This window comes from Gossypium raimondii, chromosome 13 (assembly GCF_025698545.1).
Source record: "Gossypium raimondii isolate GPD5lz chromosome 13, ASM2569854v1, whole genome shotgun sequence".
Classification (NCBI taxonomy): domain Eukaryota; kingdom Viridiplantae; phylum Streptophyta; class Magnoliopsida; order Malvales; family Malvaceae; genus Gossypium; species Gossypium raimondii.
In genome coordinates this window covers 49564236-49589462 of record NC_068577.1, presented here as the reverse complement: position 1 = coordinate 49589462, position 25227 = coordinate 49564236, and the positions used below count along the sequence as shown (strand labels likewise).

Genomic DNA, 25227 nt, shown 5'->3' with positions numbered 1-25227 from the left:
ATGACAACAAAATCATTCACTTTAGCATACTTTAAATGACAACAAAATCACCGCTCAAAAATAAAACCAATCAAATGCATTGCAAATAACTTCAATTAACACCAACTGCTTTCTTTTACACAACAAATCAATAAGAACAACAGAAGAACACATGCAACCCCAAATCCCCCTTAAAAATGCTTCTTTTCCTTTGATTAATTAATGCTTTTAACAATTTAAACCCAAAATGAAACAACTTCCAATTCCCTGTTAGAACGAACCAACAAAGCCTATATACTTCAGTAAATGAATGATGCAATATAAAACCAAAAGAGCTAAAAACCTCAGTAAATGAATGATATTAAGTTATTAGCATACAAGGAAAATGATCATAGTTTACATGAAGAAAAAATACCTGAAACTAGGTGCAAACTTCTGGGTTTGTTACAGAAAACAAAGAAAGAAAGGAGAAGAATTTGGGGCTTCTGGGTTAAAACTTCGGTCTCATTATGAAAAACAAAGAAAGAAAAATGTATAGCTCTCTCTTCTTGCCTTTCTATGGCATGCTCGACAAGAAATTGGGGCTATCGGCAAGGCGAAGCAAGCAATGAATGAGATAAAGGAGAGATGATACAGAAACAGAGGGCAAATTAGGCGTGAAAACTAAAACGGATGTAAACCGAAAGGTAAGCTGTGGATTAGAAAACAGAGAATTTCGGGATTAGGGCGAACGTATTAGGGGTGTATTAGGCAATACATTGAACCAAACACCTGCTTAAGAGGGGCTTAAGTGGGGCCCACAGATTAGGGGTGTATTGGCTAATCCAATACACCCAACCAAACATAGTGTAAGTTATGGTAGATGCGACTTGGGAATATAAGCTAGCAAACATCCAAAGTAACAAAACGAAACACAACGGAAAGAATTTTATTGCTAAAATTTGTTAACTCAAACTAAGAAAATGCCTCAACAATGGTAATTTGAGAAGAGGAGCTATTTACTAGTATCAATATATTTTCTTCCTAATTTATTATTAACATTTTAATGTAATTATTTTTTTCAAAATTGCTTTTAACATTTATTAAATTTAGTTTTATTTATTTTGAATTAATTGTTTTTATTGTCTTTATATTTGGTAGAATTGCAAAATATGGAAAGGGGTGGAAAAATAAGGGTTTGAAGTTTGAATCTTAAGGCCGGAGTCATAATCATTACTTGTTCAAAATTATTTGGAAGTTACATACGATGACATTTAAATTTTATACAAGTATTTATCTCATTATTTTTAATGCTTTAAGACATAGACGATAAATAAATTTAAAAGAGTTTCTAATTAAAAACAATAGGAGAGATTATTTTATTTAAAATATGCTTTGTGGAAACCATTTTTTTAAAAGAAAAATAAGTTATCGACTTTAAAAACAAAAATTGGAGTCGCCACCGATCCTTTATTAAGGTGTGATCGGCTCACCATAAAAACAATTCTGGTCTGCAAAATTTGAGAAAACAGGTTCGGGAGTCAGTTACGAACGAGGAAGGGTTAGCACCCTCGTAACGCCCAAAAATCGGTACCAAATTTGATTATCTTATGTCTTGATGTCGAAAATTTGAAAAGAGTTTAAATAAAAAATTTTAACTCGAGGATGAATTAAAAAGATAAACATTCCTATTTCTAAGAAATAAAATATCACACCCAGTTAGTTAGGGCACAATATCTTTAAATCTTTAAAACTAAGTTTGTCTTTTGATTTTAAAACTCACACAATTAAATCTAAAAGGGTATTCGATTATTTAGATCAAATAAAGAAAAATCGAAACCCAGTAAATTAAGGCACAATTTCTCAGAATTTCAAATACCGAATAGCACCTTTCGTTTTAGAAATTCTTATTTCGAGATGATGAAATGTCACGACCAGTAAGTTAGGACCCGACATTTTTTATTCCCGAGAATAAGCTTTTATTTGAAAATTGCGAATTTATTGTAAAATAAATACTTAGCTTTCTAAATTCATCGAAAAATGATCACGATCCAGTAAGACACGATCTTTCTCGAGAATCATGATTGCCAAATATTTAATTTTTTAAAAAAATGGTTTTAATACTTTGATGGAACCAATATATATATTTTCTTTAAAAACATGATAAAATGCTCGTGCATATATACGTATACAAAAATCATGAAAATGAATCAATAATAAAATATACATGCATTTTAAAAATAATAAACATAAAATGTATAAACATAATATATTAGCAAATTATGAAAATATGAATATATATATAAAATGCGAAAAATATTTTTATTATAACTTTGAATAGTGTATAAATATGTACATTATAAAAGAAATATATATATAGAATTAAAAAGGAAAAATGAAAATGATATAAAATTCATAAAACATATGTATATGTACGAATGCATATAAAACTAAGAAAAATATAGTAATAATAAAATATACAAGACACGTTTATATATTTTAAAGCCATTTAAAGTATGTACATATATATTAACATACATATGCGTATATACATATAGGCATAATAATATTAATATTTAATATAATATTAAATAATACTAATAATAATACACTAATAATAACAATCTAACAGTATTTATAAAAAAAAACCTTAAAATGACAAATGAAGGATTAATATTGAAAATAAATAGAATTTAAAGGCTAAATTCAAAAATTGAAAACGTGAAAAGGAGCAAATTAAAACGCGCGTAACATGAGGAAGACCTAAAAAGAAATTTACCCAAACCTCCTAAACACTGCACAGCAATGAGGACCGGATTGAAACAATATTAAAATATGCAGTAAAATTTAAAAGAAATAATAAATTTAATTTAAACAACCCCAAAAAGAAAAGGACCAATCGCGCAAATGGCCCCTTTTGAACCCTTATAAAATCCCATTTCAAAACCCTTTCTCTGCCATTTTTGTATTTGCCGCAGCCTCCCTTCCACCATTTCAGACCCATTTCTGACCGGCAACAACGACGACGACGGCGCCACGACGGCGCGCTACCACCGGTAAGAACCCCTTTCCTTCTTCTTTGCTTCGTTTTCGTTTTCAAAACAAGGGAGAAAAAAAAAAGGAACAAAACAGTGAAAAGAAAAGAAAAATGGAGTCGACTAATTACCTTCCAAATAGTTTTTTTGATTTTTCTTTGTTTGTATTTCAGTCTTTCACTACAACAATCGTCTAACCCCTATTACAAATTGAAATCAGCCTTTTATATCCGAGCCACCCCCCCTTTTTTACCGATTCTTATTTGGCTTTAATAGCCGAAATAAAAAAAGCCAAAAAAACTCCCAAAAAACTGCTGCTCCCTTTTTTACAATTTTCCTTACATTTTTCTACTATTGTTCGTGGCTGTAGTTTGTTGTTTGCTACAGGAAGAACGTGCTGGAGCGCGAGGCAACGTGCGACGTGCAAGGACGACGTGGGGCAAGCAGTCTCGGCTATCTGCTGCTTAGGGTTTTTGTGACTTTAGGCCACTTGGGCCTTGTAATTGGGTCAAGCTCGGCCCAAGTTTTATTGGGTTTAATTGTATTTAATTTGGGCTATGTTAATGATTTTAGGTTGGTCTTATTTTGAATGGGCCGGGCAAAAATGGGCTATTACATGCTTAACCCAAAAATTTAATAATAAAAATAATTAGATAGTTTATAAGAAGTTAATAGTTGTGAAATTACTGATACAATTTTATTAAAAGAAATCAATTAGTTTAAAGTAACCTTTTGTAAATTAGGTTTTGTGTAACACTCAAATATTTACATATAAATAAATAAAAATACATTAATATACAAATTTAGTAATGAATAAGAAAAGTTACATCTATTTTGTACTAAATATAAAAAAATCATGTTGATATATAATTTTATTCTTTCTAGAACAAAATACGATACAAGTTAGAATGTTGTATACAATATTTCTTTTATTTTCTTACTAATTTTTCCGTATTAACATTTAATTACATGTGTTTCGTTTTAAACAAAAAATTAAATCCAATTTAACTTTAAGTATTTATATATTATTAAACTACTTTGTAATAATGTTATGAAATTAATTTTTAATAAATAAATTTGTTTGAAATAATTATTTGAGAGGATTTAAGCAAAAATATTAAGCCTGAAAAATAGGTTTGGGCATAAAAATTAGGTTTGTTTAAAATATGGATCGGGCTTAGGCTTGAATATTCAAAACCCGACCCGAATAGTTTTTTAGTTTATAATACTTTATATTATATTATTTTTATATATTATGTAATTTATAACAAATTAAAAAAATAAACTTATACTAAATATATAATACTACTCTAATTAAATATTAAAATAATTTTAAGATTACTATATCAAAATTTCAATAAATAAAAATATATAAAATTATTAAATATTAAAATAATATAATATAAATATTTTTAAAAATTAAAAATAATATGGGTGAGCGTATAATAGGCTTGAATTAGTTTTTTGCAAATATGAGTAATTTTGGACAAAATTTTAAGTCCATATTTTGGATCGAGTCGGACTTAAATAAATATAAAATATGTTAATATCATACTTTGACCTGGCCTAAACTCGACCTATAAGATTTTTACTTGGAGTAAATTTAATAAAAATCGAATTGAAATAAACTAAATGCTGTAATTGAATTCGATTCTTTATTGTTCCCTTTATTTTCTCATACCTTTCTTTTACAAAGCTGAAGAAATTGAATTTGATTTACTCTTTTTACCCTCACTTGCCTGGTGCTTCAACATGTCCAATTCCTTAGCAAACCTTTCCATCACTGGAGCTGGCAAACAAACTGATGTCACAATTCCAACTTCTCCTTTCTTATTCTTGGTTGGCATTAAATGGCTTATTACCCCAACTGCTATCATTGGCCCTCCAAACACAGCCTTACCCCATCCGAAATCTATATCTTCGAATCCGGCCTTTGTTAAATCTGATATAATGTACGTACCGATAACATTCGGGAAATGGATTCGTTTACCCCGAGCCACCGTTAAAGCTGCCACGGATTTCACATATTCCTCTGTCACACTTGCTTTCGCTTGTTTTATTAATTCCACTGCATACCCTAATGGTTTCTCACAGAGACTTTTAACTGTTGTTACTGCTGCTGGGAGGACAATCACATTCCCGTAATATCCCGATGGGAATGAGGGATTGAATTTAGAACATGCATTAACAACGCATAGCATGCGTACCTCTTCATCAGGGTCAAGATTTATAGCAAGGGTTCGACAACGCCATAAACAAGCCGTTATGAGTTCAAACGTGGTACAATGGCGAATGTGGGGAGGTAGGAGGCTACGAAGAAGTGAAACTTCTGCAAAGCCAAAGGAAAAGGAACGTTGAACCGGATTGTCAAATGGCAAGATGGTAATGGGGGTGGTGACAGGGGCTTCCACTTCATCATACTCGCGGTGGGTAAATGTGATTCTTGCCGGGAGTCGAGCATCTAAGAGATGTCTTTCCCAAACGGGTGAGATCAAGTGAGTGGCTACACCTCGTGCCATTTCACCCAGGGCAAACAGGAATTGTGCTAGGCCAGTACCATCACTCATGACATGGTTGAGACGGAGAGCGAAGATGAAACCACCGCATTTCAACCTAGTTACCTACTAAGCAATAAACTAATCCTAGTTACTTAACTTCATAAAAAAATATTAGATTATTAATAAATATGTAAAAATAAATATAATAAATGGTGTGCTTAAGAAAAAGTAATAAATGATGGAAGATAGAACCACTAGAGTATAATTAAGAGAATGGATTGTATGAAACTGTGATTCCATGTAAGAGAAGAGATTATATAAAACTGTTATTTCACGTTATTCATACCATTTCCAATAGGAGAATTACAAATTAAACTTTTCCTCCTTATTTATAGCATTTTTAGTTGGATTTGAGTTTTTTCAGAAGGAAAAAGCTGAAAATGATGAGAAAAAATCTGATTTGTCATTCTCCTATTAGAAAGGGATAAGAATGACATATAATCACAGTTTTATATAATCATTTCTCACATAATTAATTACATCCAAATTTGTGTGGTAAAGAGGTGTGATTGACGAAAATTTTGAGTAGGAAAAGTTATAATTGATCTTTTTACTTGAAATGTGTTAAAATATTATATTAATATGAATATATATTGTATAATTAAATTAAATTTAAAATTATTGTATTGATTAAACACTATTTTACCTTATTGATTCAAATCATAAAAAATTTAAAGTAAATTACACCATTTATCACTAAACTATGGGTAAATTTTCGTTTTGGTTACTTAACAAAAAAAGTTATAATTTGGTCACTGAATTATTCGAAAGTTTTCATTTAAGTCCCTAGACTATTAAAATCGATGTTATAGGGTTTTTTGTGTTTGAACTGCCTGCACCAATTGAAAGTTCTTTTTCCCATTCTCTTTTATAGTTTAATTTCTTTTTCATGGAACGACTTTTGACATCACGAATATGCAAACCAAAATTCAAACATATTTTTTCTCCAATTTCCAACACTGACTGTGAGTTGGACTTAGACCTAAGGTATATTTTTCTAATCATAGATGAGTATTAATCCATCGTACACATTGTTGAATTGTCGCTTAGAACTCACTGGTAGAACTTGAAAAAAAAATTTGGCAACCTAGTGACTTATATAAAAACTTTTAAATAGTTTAGTAACTTAAATTGAAAACTCTTTAATGGTTTAGTTACTTAAATGAAAACTTTTGAATATTTCAATGATAAAATTTTGATTTTTAAATTTTGTAACTAACAGTATAATTTACTCAAAATTTTAATTCCAAGTAAAATAAAATAAATAAATAAAAATCCAAATAATTAGAAAGTAAGATGTAATTTTAGTTATAATGGTTATAAAAGTCGGATTTAAGATCCAAAGCATTGGACCTTTGATTTGAATGAATTTGTTTAATCTCGTGGCTTAGTAATTTTGTTTTACATTTTAAAAAGTGTTGGGGTTTGATACACTACTAGCTGACTCTCATTACACTTCTTCTTTTTATTTACACTGGGTTGATTGAGGATTAGAATTATTCAATTACTCATTCAAGTTTAAAATTTATTTAAATTTTTACATAATTTATCTAAAATATTAAGCTAAAAATGAGTTTGAAAAATAAATTAATTCTGATTAAAATATGAGTTAAGTTCAGACTTGAACATTTAAGACCAAATCGGCCTGACCTATTCTATAAATTTATAATGTTTTATATTTGGTTTTTTATATATTATGGAATTTATTAATTCCAGCCACATTATTAGTGTGCAATATCTTTTATTTATTTATTTACTGCCCCTAAGAACATAACTTTTTCGTAGAGTTTTAAAATTTTAATACAAATTTAACAAATCATTTTCGTTAAAAATAGTTTTAAATTTACTAACTATGTAAATAATAAAAATATGTATTGACTTAATTTTATAATATTTAATATAAAATGAATAAATTAAAAGTTAAAATCTCATCAATTACAAATAAATCTTTAAAAATTACATTTAACAATCAAGATTCGATCAAATCAAGTAAAATTGAGTGAAAAATTCGAGTTAATCGAGTTGACGAGTCCTATTTTATCATCCTAACTTGATTTGGAATTTTTTGAATTAAATCAAATGAAATGAAATTGAGTTGACTCAAGTTAAATAAATTTGTTCGAGTTAAATTAAAAAATTAAACCGGTCATATTGAAATTTTCTAACAATATGACTAAATTCCAAGTTAAGGACCATAAACATCATATATATGAGAAATCTCTTTGAAAATAAATTAATAAAATATGTGAAAAAATAGTATAATTAGTATGATAAACTTTTTTGAACATTAATCTCATTATAGGTCCTTATTATATCTGCTCTTTTTGATACAATGTTTAGAACAACCCATAGCCCTTCTCCAACTCTTAAATAGAAAGATAATATGCTTCAACGCACTTGAATCAAATTTGATAGTTCTAAGACTCAATCAATCAAGATAATAAACTTGATTTGATAGTTTACTTGTTTAACGCCTCAAATTTATTATTTAAAAAAAATTAAATGTTAATTTACTATTTTATATATTTTAATATTTCTTAACAATTTTAGTTTTTAATTTATAAATCTTTATAAAATTTTGGAAAAATATTTTATAAATATTTTGAAGTATTTTTAATTTTTTTGAAATGGACCAATTTGTAAATTTTCAAAACTATCAAGGACACAACAGGTATTTATATCACTTTGTTATTCAAGTTATTCAAACGACTCAAATAATTCAAGTTGTAAAATTCAACTCGACTCGAACAAAAAATCAAATTATTTATTTGAGTTGATTTAAAAAATCGAATAACTTAATTTGATTAACTCAAAATTAAAAAAAATTCAAGTCAAATCAAATTTTACTCGTTTCCATTTAACAAGTTAAATAAATTTTATACTAATTTAAAATTTCACCAACCTAACAATTTTTATTTAATCAAATCGGTCTGATTTTCAGCCATCCAATATACGAGATGTTAATGTATCAATATATGATCAGTCTTTTAAAAGAATGTTTTATTATTCTTTTAGATTTTCTTTGCAATTATATATACATTAGTATATATATATATATATAGATTAATGGTTGCCTATGTTGATCTAATCCAGTAATGAGTTCTCTATCTCAATTAGAAAATTATCAAATTATTTTATAAAATAATAAATAAATTATGAGTATTTTTATCTTTTAAATTTTTATATAAATTTAGAAAATATATAAATAATAATATTTATATTCAAATTATTATGATTTAATATTTTAACTTTATTATTTCAACCAAAATCTCATCTATTTTTTTATATGATATTTTTATAGATATATCTATTAGATAATTTTTCACCTATATCGTAAGTATGATATAATTTAGTATATATATATATAAGATTTCTAAAATCAATTGTTTAAAATTCATTTTAAGAATTACAATTTGAATCCATCAATTATTAGGTGTTTTTTTTTTTTTTTTTGGTATAGCAGATATATTATGGCAAATCCAAACAAACAATATAACTTGTACAAGTGCGAGATTAGATTTAATGAAGTTTCTAAATCAGTTTTTACTCATATTATTAATCTAACCAATCTAATACAGCGATGGTAAACTTTGAAAACAAACAGAAATAAGAAGATGGTTGAATTAAAAAAGAAAAACTCTCCACACATATTAATTGGAACATTATTACCTGAACCAACAGCAGTGGGCAATTTAGAATCCCTTCAGAACCTGGAACATCATAAAGGAGTTGATCCAAGTAAGGGAATGGTGGGAGAAGTGGTTCACCAAACTGTTCAAGTGTAACATCAGCATCGGCTTTTATAAACATCACACCCTCACCGGTGCAATCCACTATAAGCTTACCATTAGCCCCTTCTCTTAATCTACCTGCAAATGGATAATAACACACTAGGGTTTGTGCAAGTGCCTCCCTAATAATTTCAGCTGGATCTTTTCCTTCCATGGAAGGTTCATATTGATAAAAGTTGATTAGCGGAACGTGAAATCGGAAAGCCTCTTGATCATCAATATCCGATACTAATTTTTGTTCATACGGTGTAGGTTTGGCAGGAGTGACAAGTTCCGGTTCACAACGTCGGACAGTGAACTCAAGGGGAATGTTGGAAGGTGTTGCCATGACAAAAGGATGCATGATAGAAAAGAATAGCTAGTGTTTGGTGCTTAATCAAGTGTTTTGAAATGTTATATATAGGAACCAAAGTGTAGAAATTTGAAGTTTATTTTAGGGTAAATTATACCAACTGTCACTCAACTTTGGGGTAGCTGACAAAACAGTCACTAAAGTTTCAATTTAGTCACTCAACTTTCAAAAAATAACAAAACAGTCCTTTTAATCATTTTCTGTTACAGACGTAACGTAAAGTTGACATGTCATTTAACTGGCCACATTGGCATCCTAGTTATCATTTAAATGGCCCCAATTTAAAATTTGAACCCTAACTGAGCAGTATATGATGTAGAAGAGAAGAAGAAGAAGAAAAAGAAGAAGAATACCACTTTAAAAATTGAACCCTAACTGGGCAATAGATGACATAGAAGATAAAAAGTAAAAGAAGAGGAATATCACTGGTACCATCACTAAAATTGGAAAAATAAAATCTCTGAGTGGTCCTCTTGTGTATACAGTGGAGGAATTGAGCATCATATTTTCTTATATCTATTAGAAAATGGGTCATCAAGAGTATCATCACCCAAATGTCCAATCATATAGGATGCCACAACAATATCTAGAACACACTCGAATGATGCTGCAGCTTACAACATTCAAGCCCTGGTTCAGGAAGAAGAAAAATAAGACTTAAAAAAGGACTAGTATTTATGTTGAACTTCCAAGTTTCACATGATCTACAAGCTCTTGATAGTCCCTGAAGATGAAGGGCGTAGAAGAATGCATCAGAGTGAACCATCTTTGGCTAAAGTCTTACCAAACTGCCTCTACTTTAGGTCCAGATTCTTTCATTGATTTCACTTTTTCTACAAACTTTTTCTATTGATTGGTAGTATCAATCCAGAATTGATAAAAGAACTCGTTGGATTACTCATTAATGCATCCTCATTGGTCGCAAAGTGAAAAGGCACAGTTTTATAATATCCCATCTTCCTCAAATATTTGGCCACGTTGCTCTTGCAATCTAGTATCCTTGTAGACTCCTCTTTTTCCATACAGCTTGAGGTGCAAGCAATTAAATCACAGAATAGAGACAAACAATTTATTTGGTTTGATCTTTTTTTTTAAATTATCCTTAGATTTCTCAGAGGAAATGGCATACTTCAGTTGAAAGTGATTTGATTGCACGTTTTTCAGGAACTTGTTTATCCCATGGAATTCCTTTGCCATCAACAACAAGATCTGTAACTATGTCATAAGCTTCTAATGGTTGTGTTTCTTGCTTCTCAATGCTGTGTAGTAACCAAGCTTCACTCACCACTCGTACCCCTCTTTCCTTGAAATGTTCCATCCATTATCATTTAACTAAATAAGTCCAATGGCTATGTTAAAAATAGAACATCAGTAATGACAATTTATCACAAAGAAAAAGAGAGAGAAAATAAAGAACACACAGATTTTACATGGAAACCCTTTCGGGAAAAAAAACCATGGGCAGAGGAGAAGATAATTCACTATGTCGAATTCGAATTAATTATAAGAGGAGTAGAATGTCTATTTATAGGCTTGTAAAACCATATTCTAATAGGAGTGTAGTAAGATTGAAACACCTTATTCTAATCAATATCAAATAGATGGAGTTTAATATGTAAACAACTACCAATAACCGAGTTAGAGATTGTCCCTCCATGTTTCTCTATCTTGGTTTTCCAGTATTGTTGCATTAGAAGAGTTGCAACATGAAGGATTTTAGCCCATTCAGTCAAAGAACAAAGATTATAAGGTTCAACAATATATAGAACTGAAAACATTTTCACATACATGTGTGTAACTGAGCTGGCCCATCAGGGAAATCATCATTCCTAAGAAAGGTTTGTCAGTGACCCTTACATATCAGTGAAGCTGGAGTTTTGGATCTTCGTACTGCTTTACCAACTATAGGAAGAAAAAAAAAGATAAATCTCAGTAGTCTTGGACTAAAATTTGTATCATATAAACCAAAGAGATTGATTAATCAGCAAAATTTACTTCAGCAACAAGTGAATTCAGGACAGAATCAGGCAGTTCAAATAGTGGTTGCCATCAGAAAAGGATTCTTAAATTGAGGCCCTTGAAACAAAATTTTGGAATTTAAGTGCTATCCATTGAAATACCACTGGCATTAATGTTCCCTAGGCTCTCGAACATACTTCTCTGAGTCTGACCGGCACAAAATGTGAACCCATGCGAAGAAACTTCTAAGGGCGAACAAGCAAAAATAGAAGTAGCACCAATATTGTTGAAGGTAGGGATAGAAACTGCATCGTTTACCTTTGAGAAACCAAAGTTGAATAGAGCTCCAACAGGTGGTTAGAATGCTGGCAAAGAAGGATTGATACTTTCAGATGATTTAATTGATTCTGATTGAACTAAATTCATTTTAAGATCTTCCTCCTCCACCTTCTTCTTCTACTCAACCCATCCCAAATTTCAATTTCCCCTTTTTCTTTCTTTTTTTACCCGTCCCTTCCGCCCCAAATTATATCCGTTTGGCTGCTCAATTCCAACTTGGCAAGTTAACTAGCCAAATTAGCTAGTTAACTTGCCACACCAACAGTCCCGTTAAGTCTGTAATGGAAAATGTTAATGGGTGACTGATTTGTCTCTTTTTGATAACGTTAATGACTATTTTGTTATTTTTCAAAAGTTGAGTGACTGAATTGAAACATGATGACTGTTTTGTCAGTTATCCCAATGTTGAATGACTGTTGGTGTAATTTATCATTATTTTACATCAATATATGTAAAAGTTAATGAAGAAAGAGATAAAATTGAAGAAAAAAAAACCAATTATGTCGTTGCATTCATGATTGACTTGCTTGCCCGAATTGAGATGACCGTTACCTTGTGATACGCGTCCAATCACCTTTTATTCATCCTATCATTATAATTACAATGGTAAATTTTGAAGAAATTTATTTTACATAGTAAATAGGGGTGAAGTAAAAAAAAATTTAGGGGATAAAAATTAAATTGTAATTTGTAATAGTTTATATCTTTATAATTTTAAAGGATTAAATTAAATTTTTATCATTTTAGAAGGGATTAAAGTGTAATTTTATATTTATCAATTTAAAATTTTTAAATTTTAAAAGACCTAAATGAATAATTTTTCATTTTAAGTAAATCAGGCCTACCAACCCCTAAATACGTCACTATCATACATTTAAAATTTAATAAAATAAAACTTTTTCGGAAGCAAATAAAAGAAAGAGAGGACCAAATTTTTATGTGAATTTATATATTTATGTACCATCTCGCGGACTTCATGATTCACATTTCACATGCTATATTTATGAAAGTTTTGGCCACAAAATTTAAGTGGCTATTCTGTGACTTAAGGGTTATTTGGACTGTATTTAGAGCCATAACAGCGCACCCATAAATGGAATATATCCAAATGTAAAGAGTAAAATGTGATTCATTTATTTTCAAAAAAAAAACGTTTTTGTAATTCAAATGTTAAATTAAGGTAATTTGATAAATTGAAAAATTTTGTGTTAAGAAAATTATATTTAAAATTAAGTTGTAAATATATTTGCTATATTATTTAAAGTTAAATATATGAAATATAATTAGATTGCTTGATAAATTTAAATTTAAATTATATTTTTATTTTACGTTTGTATCTTTTTTAAAGCATTTCATGTTATTTAAATAAGTATAATGACTTAATCAACCTTCTAATTTTAGAATGAAAAAGTCATTTTAGCCTTTTATTAAACTTTTCATCTCTTTCAACCCTTGAACATCTGTTTTTCTATCAAATCACCCAAAATTGATGGAAAAATTGTCATTTAAGTTAACAAATGTTAACTTTGCTAACGTGGAGGGCTAAAATGACATTTTTTGTAAAAAGTTATCCTTTATAGATTATCAAATAAGTTGAAAATTTATATCATTGAAAATATTAATTTTCACCTCGTTTAAATTTTTTTAATGGATTATCAAACAAGTCCCATCTATTAATTTACCAAGTATTAAACAGTAGTATAGAGAAGTTGGGTCAATCCCGCAGGAACAGGGACTCCAAATTTTCCTGTTTACGTGGCCAGATTTTTGAGTTTAGGACGCTGTCATGCCCATAACCTGTACCTGCAGAGCTAAAAAATAAATAAAGGGGGATTTTAGTTGATAAAGAAAAAAACCAAATATAAAATAAAATGAAATGTAACACCTCAAACTCGGCCTAGAAGTTATAACCGAATCTGGAGAATTACATCCACTTGTTAGGAAAATTGATTTCAGTAAGTATTTAACAATTAAGACTTTTGCAAACAATCGTTAGAAAACTACTTGTTCACTTTCAAAAATTACTTAAGAAATCACCTAATCTGTAGTGGAAAACCATTTTGAAAGTTTTAGTTTTGAAAATCGAAATCTGTTTTGGCAACTTAAGTGATTTTGTAGTCTCACGTTAGAAAATACCAATTACTGACAAACTAAGCGAAAAACCAAAACGAGTTCAAAAACAGATTACAAACCCCAAATATCAAAACAAATAATTACGAAATTCACCATATTTATACTAAGTGCAAAAACAATTCGAGCTCCCACACGTCGCCTGGTCCTAAGTTAGAGGTTTACCTGAATAGACAAAGATAAAACAAAAGGGTGAGCTATGAAGCTCAATATATAACTAAACTCAAACAGAGATAAAACAAAACACAATATACAAATCAGAGTAATGAAGAGTTTCATAATGATCATATAACTAGAGCGGAACAAATCAGAATATTTCAAAGATTTCATAACGATCGTATAACAGAACAGAGGATGTATGGTTATGCCAATGCAATGTTTTTTTAGAAAAGCAGAGTGCAGATTTATCAGAAAACATCCTACCCAACTCCGCTACACACCAAAATAGAGTTCCCCAAAACTCATCCAACAAAATCACACCAACAGATAATTGTGGACAGTGCCACCAAAATTACAGTTAAAGCTGCTAGATCAGAATTGTGGATAAACCACCAGATAATGCAAATCATCTTATATAATTTTTCGTATGCTTGTGGCACAAATATATATCAGCTTTTGTGGTTAAGTGTTCTAGGAAATGTTTGAGAGGTCCCAAGTTCAAGCCTTAGCTTGGGTAAATTTTTGTTTTTAAATGAATAAACCCCTATCTCTAATCAGTAGGCTTATAAATAAATGTTGGTAAAATACATCAGAATGGGCCTGCTGGTCCAGTGGTTAAGTGGAGTGAAAATATGTTGGAGGTCTTGTGTTCAAATCTCTGCATGATCAGGGGATTTATTTATACTGCTTGTGCCTTGTGGGTGTTGTAGTTTGACAAAATTCTAAGTATTTTAGGAGTGTGGGGAGGTTGTGGGCGAATTTTAGGAGGATAATGAGGGAGATTTCGGTAGTTGTGGGATTGGTAGAGGAAAATAAGGAATTTGAGGTATGGTGGGAAGTGAACGGTTTGTGGAGGGATAGTAGGAGAGTTTTGAGGAGTGGATCAAGGGAGGTGATCAGTAGTGGTGCCGAAACTGATTCATTTTCCAAAATTCAGCTTTAGCTTTTGTTTTCGCTCAATTTTTTGTCAACTGTTCTCCTTCTTCTGCCGAATATTGCTAGTGAATTTCTGCTTACTTCTTTTTTTATTCTTTTCTTTTCTTTTCTTTTTTTGGTTTTACACACTTCCCTACCCATCTTTTTTTTCTTTTTCTTGCGGTCACCTCATTTCTATTCCTGTTGGTTGCTACCGAATTGTTAATCTTTAGGCCAATTCTTTTTCTTTTCGTCTCCCTTCATATTGCCGATTCTTGTCTCCTCCACTTTGTCATTCCGTTTTTCTATCGTTGGTTGTTCTCGTGGTTTGGTTCTCGTAGCTATTCTAGTAAGTAAAACTTTGACACCTTGTTTTGTGCCTAATTTAAATGCTGATTGGATGTTGCTATCGTCTTGACAGCAAAGAATCATTTTGGTTTAGGTCCCTCTTCTATGGAGTGTTAGTATATTCATTCGGAGTTTCAAGATATGTATCATGCGTTTGAAATGGAAGTATATTCGATTTGGTCTTGTTGTGCTTTCATGAGTTGAGACTAACGATTAAAGTGAATGATCAATTTTAGGAACTATTGAGCACGGAAGTGTTTTGCCACGAAACCATAACAGGTGTGTAAACACAACACTGAAAATCAAAAATTGGCGAAAAGCCAAAAAGTGAGACTGTCATTTATTATTATCATTTATTTTATTTATCATTCTAATATCATTTTATTTTACCCATCACTATTTTGTTTCATTTCATTAATTACTATGCCGTCATGTTAGAATATATTTATTCATTTTTACACTATGCCCAAATAATTTAGATGCATATCATTTTGAATAATATCGTCGTTTTATCAAACATATAGAAAATACTCAAAACCGAGCCAATGTTCGTTATTTTTGGAATTTGAGGAGTTGTGCTCCTAACTTACAGAGTATGGCATCTTCTTAAAATCAAAATAACCGAATATCCTATTTAAACAATGAAAAGTAAGATTTAGATAGCGATTAAATGGCAATTATTTTGGTTTTCGAGAATCCAAGGTATCGTGTCCTAACTTACGGGACATGGTCTTTCTTCTCGATTAACTCGAAATAAGGTTTGTTCCATTTAATTTAATTTAGTTAATCATATCTTAATAATATTATGCAAAAAAAGGATCATGTTTCAAATTCTTTTCAAATTTTTAATTTTCGACACTAAAGACATCAAGTAATCAATTAGGTACCAATTTTGGGCGTAACGAGTGTACTAATCCTTCCTCATGCATAAACAACTCTTGAACCCATTTTCTAGATTTTTGTAGACCGAAAAATATTGTTTTAATAAATCAAACCTCTTATTAAAACAATCAAATTACGAGTTGACCTGATCACGCCTCCTAAAAGTGATTGGTGGCAACTCTCATTTTCATTTTAAAAAAAAAAGGGTTTCGACAGTAACAAAACCACTCACCTCATGTATTACCATGCATATTAGTTCAAAATGCAACAATTTATAAGAGTTCAGAATATAGAAACACAAATCGTGAATTCCGAGCTATTTGACGTCGATTTTATCCTTCCCCTTTTTAGTCGAGGATTCCGGTACGACGTTAGCTACGAAATAAAACAATTAAATACATTAATATCATATCACTCAATTCTTAAGAGATTTGTAATTTTTCTACTATATTTTGCTTAATCCTCAATTTAGCCCCTAAACCGAGACTAAATTTAGTATCCATATTTAACCTAAAATTTTATACTAATTTCACTCTAAGCTAAATTTTAGCTCCCTATTTTCAATTTTACCCTTTAATTTCAACTTTTTTACAATTTAATCCTTATTACTCAAAATCAACAATTTACTCCACAATTTAGTCTTTTCCCACTTCTAACTTAAAAATCTATCAATTTAATCCTTTATAGCTAACTAATAATGGTAACATTCTCAAACTTGAAGAATACTAAAAATTACAATATGGGTCCAATAACTCTAAGTACCGGGATTCCAAAAATATGAAAATTACAAGAAAGAGGACTAAATTGCACTAACCAAATTGGATTTGAACCCTAAGGTCCCTTAGCCGTAGACCTGTCCATGGGCCAGGCGGCCCGCCCAAAATATGGGAGGGTTCGGGTAAAAATATAGGCCCGAAATATGGGCTTGGTCAAAAAAATGAGGCCCATTTAAAAAATGGGCCGGGCTCGGGCTCAACTTTTTTGGCCCGAGCCCGGCCCGGCCCGGCCCGAATATAATAAATATATATTTTTTATTTTTATTTTTTAATTTTAAAATACTTTAAAAATATTTTTTTTATTTTTTATTTTTTATTTTTAAAATATTTTGTGTTTATTAAAAATCGGGCCGGGCTCGAGCTTATTATTTTTTTCTCAGGCCGGGCCTGGGCAAAATTTTAAGCCCATATTTCGGGCCGGGCCCGGGCCTAAGAGTCGGGCCGAAAATTTTTTCCGGGCCCGGCCCGGCCCATGGACAAGTCTACTTAGCCGTAAGCTTTCTCGTCTTCTTTTCTTTATTTCTTTTCTTTCTTAATGTCTGCATGTGTTGGTTTTACTATTTATTACTATTATTTTTTATCATTATTATTAAAGTTAACATAAATATATAATATATATAATACACACACTAATGGTCTTAACCATGACCGGCCACACACCCACCATTTAATAAACGGTATATTTGCTACTTTAGTCCCCTTTTATTTATTTTAATCTATAATTCAACTTTTGACCCTTTCACGATTTAGTCCTTATACCTTAATAACTCCTAATTTCATGCAAATTACTTATTCAAAATTTAATTTATTACTAAACTAACCTTTTGCATACTTAATAAAAAATATCTACAAGTTCGTTTTACGAAAATAAAGTCTCGAACCTTGCTTTTCGACACCCCTGACTATCAGGTCCTTACAATAGTTATCTTATTATTTTCTAATGGCACTAGAATCGGGCTGTTACAAAAAGAATGGGATACAATAGTTATAAATACAAGTAAAAAAACACATCAAGACACAAGAAATGAACATTCAAGCATAAAATTTAAAAGAAAAGCCTCCAATTCTTTAATTTTTTTATTTTCATTTTCTCTTGTACATATCTCTTAGGTGCTTATTGTTAGATATTTTTATCATTTTCAATTACATTCTTTAAGAGAGATTAACACTTGTAAACACACATCTTTGAGAGGTCTACATTGCTTACACCTTTTCTTATATTGCAAAAGCTACTTAAAGTTTTTAAGGTATAAACCTAGTAGATGTTCGACACATTCCAAAAATGAAGAAAAGCTTGATTTCCTGGAGTACTTTGGACAAGAAAGGCTTTTGATACTCTAGTGAAGGTGGAGTGCTGAAAGTATTCTCAAGTGCCATGGTTGTGATGCACGGACATTTAAAGCGAGACCTTTATTTCTTGGATGGCTCCATGGTTACGGGTTTAACAGCAATGTAATCGTCAGCTGATCCAGATTTTGATAACACTAAGTTATGGTAGATGCGACTTGGGAATATAAGCCAGCAAACATCCAAAGTAACAAAACGAAACACAAGGGCAAGAATTTTATTGCTAAAATTTGTTGACTCAAACGAAGAAAATGCCTCAACAATGGTAACTTGAGAAGAGGAGCTATTCACTAGTATCAATATATTTTCTTCCTAATTTATTATTAACATTTTAATGTAATTATTTTTTTCAAAATTGCTTTTAACATTTATTAAATTTAGTTTTATTTATTTTGAATTAATTGTTTTATTGTCTTTATATTTGGTAGAATTGCAAAATATGGAAAGGGATGGAAAAATAAGGGTTTGAAGTTTGAATCTTAAGGGCAGAAGTCATAATCATTACTTGCTCAAAATTATTTGGAAGTTACATACGATGACAAGTATTTATCTCATTATTTTTAATGCTTTAGGACATAGACGATAAATAAATTTAAAAGAATAGGAGAGATTATTTTATTTAAAATATGCTTAACCCAAAAATTTAATAATAAAAATAATTAGATAGTTTATAAGAAGTTAATAGTTGTGAAATTACTGATACAATTTTATTAAAAGAAATCAATTAGTTTAAAGTAACCTTTTGTAAATTAGGTTTTGTGTAACACTCAAATATTTACATATAAATAAATAAAAATACATTAATATACAAATTTAGTAATGAATAAGAAAAGTTACATCTATTTTGTACTAAATATAAAAAAATCATGTTGATATATAATTTTATTCTTTCTAGAACAAAAATACGATACAAGTTAGAATGTTGTATACAATATTTCTTTTATTTTCTTACTAATTTTTTCCGTATTAACATTTAATTACATGTGTTTCGTTTTAAACAAAAATTAAATCCAATTTAACTTTAAGTATTTATATATTATTAAACTACTTTGTAATAATGTTATGAAATTAATTTTAATAAATAAATTTGTTTGAAATAATTATTTGAGAGGATTTAAGCAAAAATATTAAGCCTGAAAAATAGGTTTGGGCATAAAAATTAGGTTTGTTTAAAATATGGATCGGGCTTAGGCTTGAATATTCAAAACCCGACCCGAATAGTTTTTTAGTTTATAATACTTTATATTATGTTATTTTTATATATTATGTAATTTATAACTAATTAAAAAATAAACTTATACTAAATATATAATACTACTCTAATTAAATATAAAATAATTTTAAGATTACTATATCAAAATTTCAATAAATAAAAATATATAAAATTATTAAATATTAAAATAATATAATATAAATATTTTTAAAATTAAAAATAAAATGGGTGAGCCTAAAATAGGCTTCAATTAGCTTTTGCAAATATGAGTAATTTTGGAAAAAATTTTAAGCCCATATTTTGGATTGAGTCGGACTTAAACAAATATAAAATATGCTAATATCATACTTTGACCTAACCTAAACTCAACCTATAAGATTTCTACTTGGAGTAAATTTAATAAAAATCGAATTGAAATAAACTAAATGCTGTTGAATTCGATTCTTTATTGTTCCCTTTATTTTCTCATCCCTTTCTTTTACAAAGCTGAAGAAATTGAATTTGATTTACTCTTTTTACCCTCACTTGCCCGGTGCTTCAACATGTCCAATTCCTTAGCAAACCTTTCCATCGCTGGAGCTGGCAAACAAACTGATGTCACACTTCCAACTTCTCCTTTCTTATTCTTGGTTGGCATTAAAAAGCTTACCACCCCAACCGCTATCATTGGCCCTCCAAACACAGCCTTACCCCATCCGAAATCTATATCTTCGAATCCGGCCTTTGTTAAATCTGATATAATGTACGTACCGATAACATTCGGGAAATAGATCCGTTTACCCTGAGCCACCGTTAAAGCTGCCACGGATTTCACATATTCCTCTGTCACACTTGCTTTCGCTTGTTTTATTAATTCCACTGCATACCCTAATGGCTTCTCACAGAGACTTTTAACTGTTGTTATTGCTGCCGGGAGGACAATCACATTCCCGTAATATCCCGATGGGAATGAGGGATTGAATTTAGAACGTGCATTAACAACGCATAGCATGCGTACCTCTTCATCAGGGTCAAGATTTATAGCACGGGTTAGACAACGCCATAAACAAGCCGTTATGAGTTCAAACGTGGTACAACGGCGAAGGTGGGGAGGTAGGAGGCTACGAAGAAGTGAAACTTCTGCAAAGCCAAAGGAAAAGGAACGTTGAACCGGATTGTCAAATGGCAAGATGGTAATGGGGGTGGTGACAGGGGCTTCCACTTCATCATACTCGCGGTGGGTAAATGTGATTCTTGCCGGGTGTCGAGCATCTAAGAGATGTCTTTCCCAAACAGGTGAGATCAAGTGAGTGGCTACGCCTCGTGCCATTTCACCCAGGGCAAACAGGAACTGTGCTAGGCCAGTAGCATCACTCATGACATGGTTGAGACGGAGAGTGAATATGAAACCACCGCATTTCAACCTTGTTACCTACTAAGCAATAACTAATCCTAGTTACTTAAACTTCATAAAAAAATATTAGATTATTAATAAATATGTAAAAATATATATAATAAACTGTGTGCTTAAGAAAAAGTAATAAATAATGGAAGATAGAACCACTAGAGTATAATTAAGAGAATGGATTGTATGAAACTATGATTACTTGCAAGAGGAGATTATATAAAATTGTTATTCCACGTTATTCCTACCATTTCCAATAGGAGAATTACAAATTAGATTTTTCCTCCTTATTTATAGCATTTTTAGTTGGATTTGAGTTTTTCAAAAGGAAAAAGCTGAAAATGAGGAGAAAAAATCTGATTTGTCATTCTCCTATTGGAAACGGATAAGAATGACATGTAATCATAGTTTCATATAATCATTTCTCACCTAATTACTTACACCCAAATTTACACCCAAATTTGTGTTGTAAAGAGGTGTCATTCACTAAAATTTTGAGTAGGAAAAGTTATAATTGATCTTTTTACTTGAAATGTGTTAAAATATTATATTAATATTAATATATATTGTATAATTAAATTAAATTTAAAATTATTTTATTGATTAAACAACATTTTACCTTATTGATTTAAATTATAAAAATTTTAAAGTAAATTACATCATTTATCACTAAACTATGGGTAAACTTTCGTTTTTGTTACTTAACAAAAAAAGCTATAATTTGGTCACTGAATTATTCTAAAGTTTTCATTTAAGTCCCTAGACTATTAAAATCGGTGCTATATGGTTTTTTGTGTTTGAACTGTCTGCACCAATTGAAAGTTCTTTTTCCATTTCTCTTTTATAGTTCAATTTCTTTTTCATGGAACGACTTTTGACATCACGAATATGTAAACCAAAATTCAAACATATTTTTTCTTTGATTTCCAACACTGACTGTCAGTTGGACTTAGATCTAAGGTATGTGATGAGTACTAATCCATCGTACACATTGTTGAATTGTCGCTTGGAGCTCACTGGTAGAACTTGAAAAAAAACTTAGCAACCTAGTGACTTATATAAAAACTTTTGAATAGTTTAATAACTTAAATTGAAAACTCTTGAATGGTTTAGTTACTTAAATGAAAACTTTTAAATATTTCAATGATAAAATTTTAATTTTTTTAATTAAGTGATCAAAACGAAAAATTTTCATAATTTTGTAACTAACTGTAAAATTTACTCAAAGTAAAATAAAATAAAATAATAAAAATCCAAATAATTAGAAAGTAAGATGTAATTTTAGTTATAATGGTTATAAAGTCGGATTTAAGATCCAACGCATTGGACCTTTGATTTTTTATATATATTATGGAATTTATTAATTCCAGCCACATTATTAGTGTGCAATATCTTTTATTTATTTATTTACTGCCCCTAAGAACATAACTTTTTCGTAGAGTTTTAAAATTTTAATACAAATTTAACAAATCATTTTCGTTAAAAATAGTTTTAAATTTACTAACTATGTAAATAATAAAATATGTATTGACTTAATTTTATAATATTTAATATAAAATGAATAAATTAAAAGTTAAAATCTCATCAATTACAAATAAATCTTTAAAAATTACATTTAACAATCAGCATTCGATCAAATCAAGTAAAATTGAGTGAAAAATTCTGAGTTAATCGAGTTGATTTGAGTCCTATTTTATCATCCTAACTTGATTTGGAATTTTTTGAATTAAATCAAATGAAATGAAATTTGAGTTGACTCAAGTCAAATAAATTTGTTCAAGTTAAATTAAAAAAATTAAACCGGTCATATTGAAATTTTCGACAATATGATTAAATTCCAAGTTAGTCCATAAACACCATGTATATGAGAAATCTCTTTGAAAATAAATTAATAAAATATGTGAAAAAAATAGTATAATTAGTATGATAAACTTTTTTTGAACATTAATCTCATTATAGGTCCTTATTATATATGTTCTTTTTGATACAATGTTTAGAACATCCCATAGCCCCTCTCCAACTCTTAAATAGAATGATAATGTGCTTCAACGCACTTGAATCAAATTTGACAGTTCTAAGACTCAGTCAATCAGTATAATAAACTTGATTTGATAGTTTACTTGTTTAACGCCTCAAATTTATCATTTTGAAACAAATTAAATGTTAATTTACTATTTTTATATATTTTTAATATTTCTTAACAATTTTAGTTTTTAATTCATAAATCTTTATAAAAATTTTGGAAAAATACTTTATAAATATTTTGAAGTATTTTTAATTTTTTTGAAATGGACCAATTTGTAAATTTTCAAAACTTTCAAGGACACAACAGGTATTTACATCACTTTGTTATTCAAGTTATTCAACGACTCAAATAATTCGAGTTGTAAAATTCAATTCAACTCGAACAAAAATCAAATTACTTATTTGAGTTAATTTAAAAAATTGAATAACTTAATTTGATTAACTCAAAATTTAAAAAAAATTCAAGTCAAACCAAATTTTACTTGTTTCCATTTAACAAGTTAAATAAATTTTATACTAATTTAAAATTTTACCAACCTAACAATTTTTATTTAATCAAATCGGTCTGATTTTCAGCCATCCAATATACGAGATGTTAATGTATCAATATATGATCAGTCTTTTAAAAGAATGTTTTATTATTCTTTTAGATTTTCTTTGCAATTATATATGGTTGCCTATGTTGATCTAATCCATTAATGAGTTCTCTTCACAATTAGAAAATTATCAAATTATTTTATAAAATAATAAATATATTATGAGTATTTTTATCTTTTAAATTTTATATAAATTTAGAAAATATATAAATAATAATATTAAAATTCAAATTATTATGATTTAATATTTTAACTTTATTATTTCAACCAAAACCTCATTTATTCTTTTTATATGATATTTTTATAGATATATCTATTAGATAACTTTTTCACCTATATCGTAAGTATGATATAATTTAGTATATATATATATATATATATATATAAGATTTCTAAAATCAATTGTTTAAAATTCATTTTAAGAATTACAATTTGAATCCATCAATTATTAGGTGTTCTTTTTTTTTTTTTTTGGGTATAGCAGATATATTATGGCAAATCCAAACAAACAATATCACTTGTACAAGTGCGAGATTAGATTTAATGAAGTTTCTAAATCAGTTTTTACTCATATTATTAATCTAACCAATCTAATACGGCAATGGTAAACTTTGAAAACAAACAGAAATAGGAAGATGGTTGAATTAAAAAAGAAAAACTCTCGCACACATAGTAATTGGAACATTATTACCTGAACCAACAGCAATGGGCAATTTAGAATCCCTTCAGAACCTGGAACATCATAAAGGAGTTGATCCAAGCAAGGGAATTGTGGGCAAATTGGTTCACCAAACTGTTCAAGTGTAACATCAGCATCGGCTTTTATAAACATCACACCTTCACCGGTGCAATCCACTATAAGCTTACCATTAGCCCCTTCTCTTAATCTACCTGCAAATGGATAATAACACACTAGGGTTTGTGCAAGTGCCTCCCTAATAATTTCAGCTGGATCTTTTCCTTCCATGGAAGGTTCATATTGATAAAAGTTGAATATCGGAACGTGTAATCGGAAAGCCTCTTGATCATCAATATCGGATACTAATTTTTGTTCATACGGTGTAGGTTTGGCAGGAGTGACAAGTTCCGGTTCACAACGTCGGACAGTGAACTCAAGGGGAATGTTGGAAGGTGTTGCCATGACAAAAGGATGCATGATAGAAAAGAATAGCTAGTGTTTGGTGCTTAATCAAGTGTTTTGAAATGTTTTATATAGGAACCAAAGTGTAGAAATTTGAAGTTTATTTTAGGGTAAATTATACCAACTATCACTCAACTTTGGGGTAGCTGACAAAACAGTCACTCAAGTTTCAATTTAGTCACTCAACTTTCAAAAAATAACAAAACAGTCCTTTTAATCATTTTTCGTTACAGACGTAACGTAAAGTTGACATGTCATTTAACTAGCCACATTGGCATCCTAGTTGCCGTTTAAATGGCCCCAATTTAAAATTTGAACC

The 25227-nt window shown here is 29.6% G+C and overlaps 2 protein-coding genes and 1 long non-coding RNA gene across 3 annotated transcripts; 1 reads left to right on the top strand and 2 right to left on the bottom strand.

Annotated features, from left to right (window-relative positions):
* Positions 1 to 2766: 2766 nt before the first annotated feature.
* On the top strand, positions 2767 to 3660 carry LOC128036059 (uncharacterized). Its single transcript, XR_008192897.1, has 2 exons — positions 2767 to 3014; positions 3364 to 3660. It is a non-coding gene; the product is annotated as an uncharacterized LOC128036059 (long non-coding RNA).
* A 951-nt stretch (positions 3661 to 4611) lies between these two features.
* Positions 4612 to 9706, bottom strand: LOC128031900 (benzyl alcohol O-benzoyltransferase-like). The gene is made up of 2 exons (XM_052626008.1): positions 9221 to 9706; positions 4612 to 5614 (listed from the first exon to the last, which is right to left on the bottom strand). The coding sequence occupies exons 1-2, from the start codon at positions 9683 to 9685 to the stop codon at positions 4682 to 4684; spliced, it is 1398 nt and encodes a 465-aa protein (XP_052481968.1). The 5' UTR covers positions 9686 to 9706; the 3' UTR covers positions 4612 to 4681.
* A 10492-nt stretch (positions 9707 to 20198) lies between these two features.
* On the bottom strand, positions 20199 to 24944 carry LOC105784150 (benzyl alcohol O-benzoyltransferase). Its single transcript, XM_012609949.2, has 2 exons — positions 24459 to 24944; positions 20199 to 21173 (listed from the first exon to the last, which is right to left on the bottom strand). Exons 1-2 carry the CDS (start codon positions 24921 to 24923, stop codon positions 20241 to 20243), a joined length of 1398 nt encoding a protein of 465 aa, XP_012465403.2. The 5' UTR covers positions 24924 to 24944; the 3' UTR covers positions 20199 to 20240.
* Between the last annotated feature and the right edge of the window lie 283 nt (positions 24945 to 25227).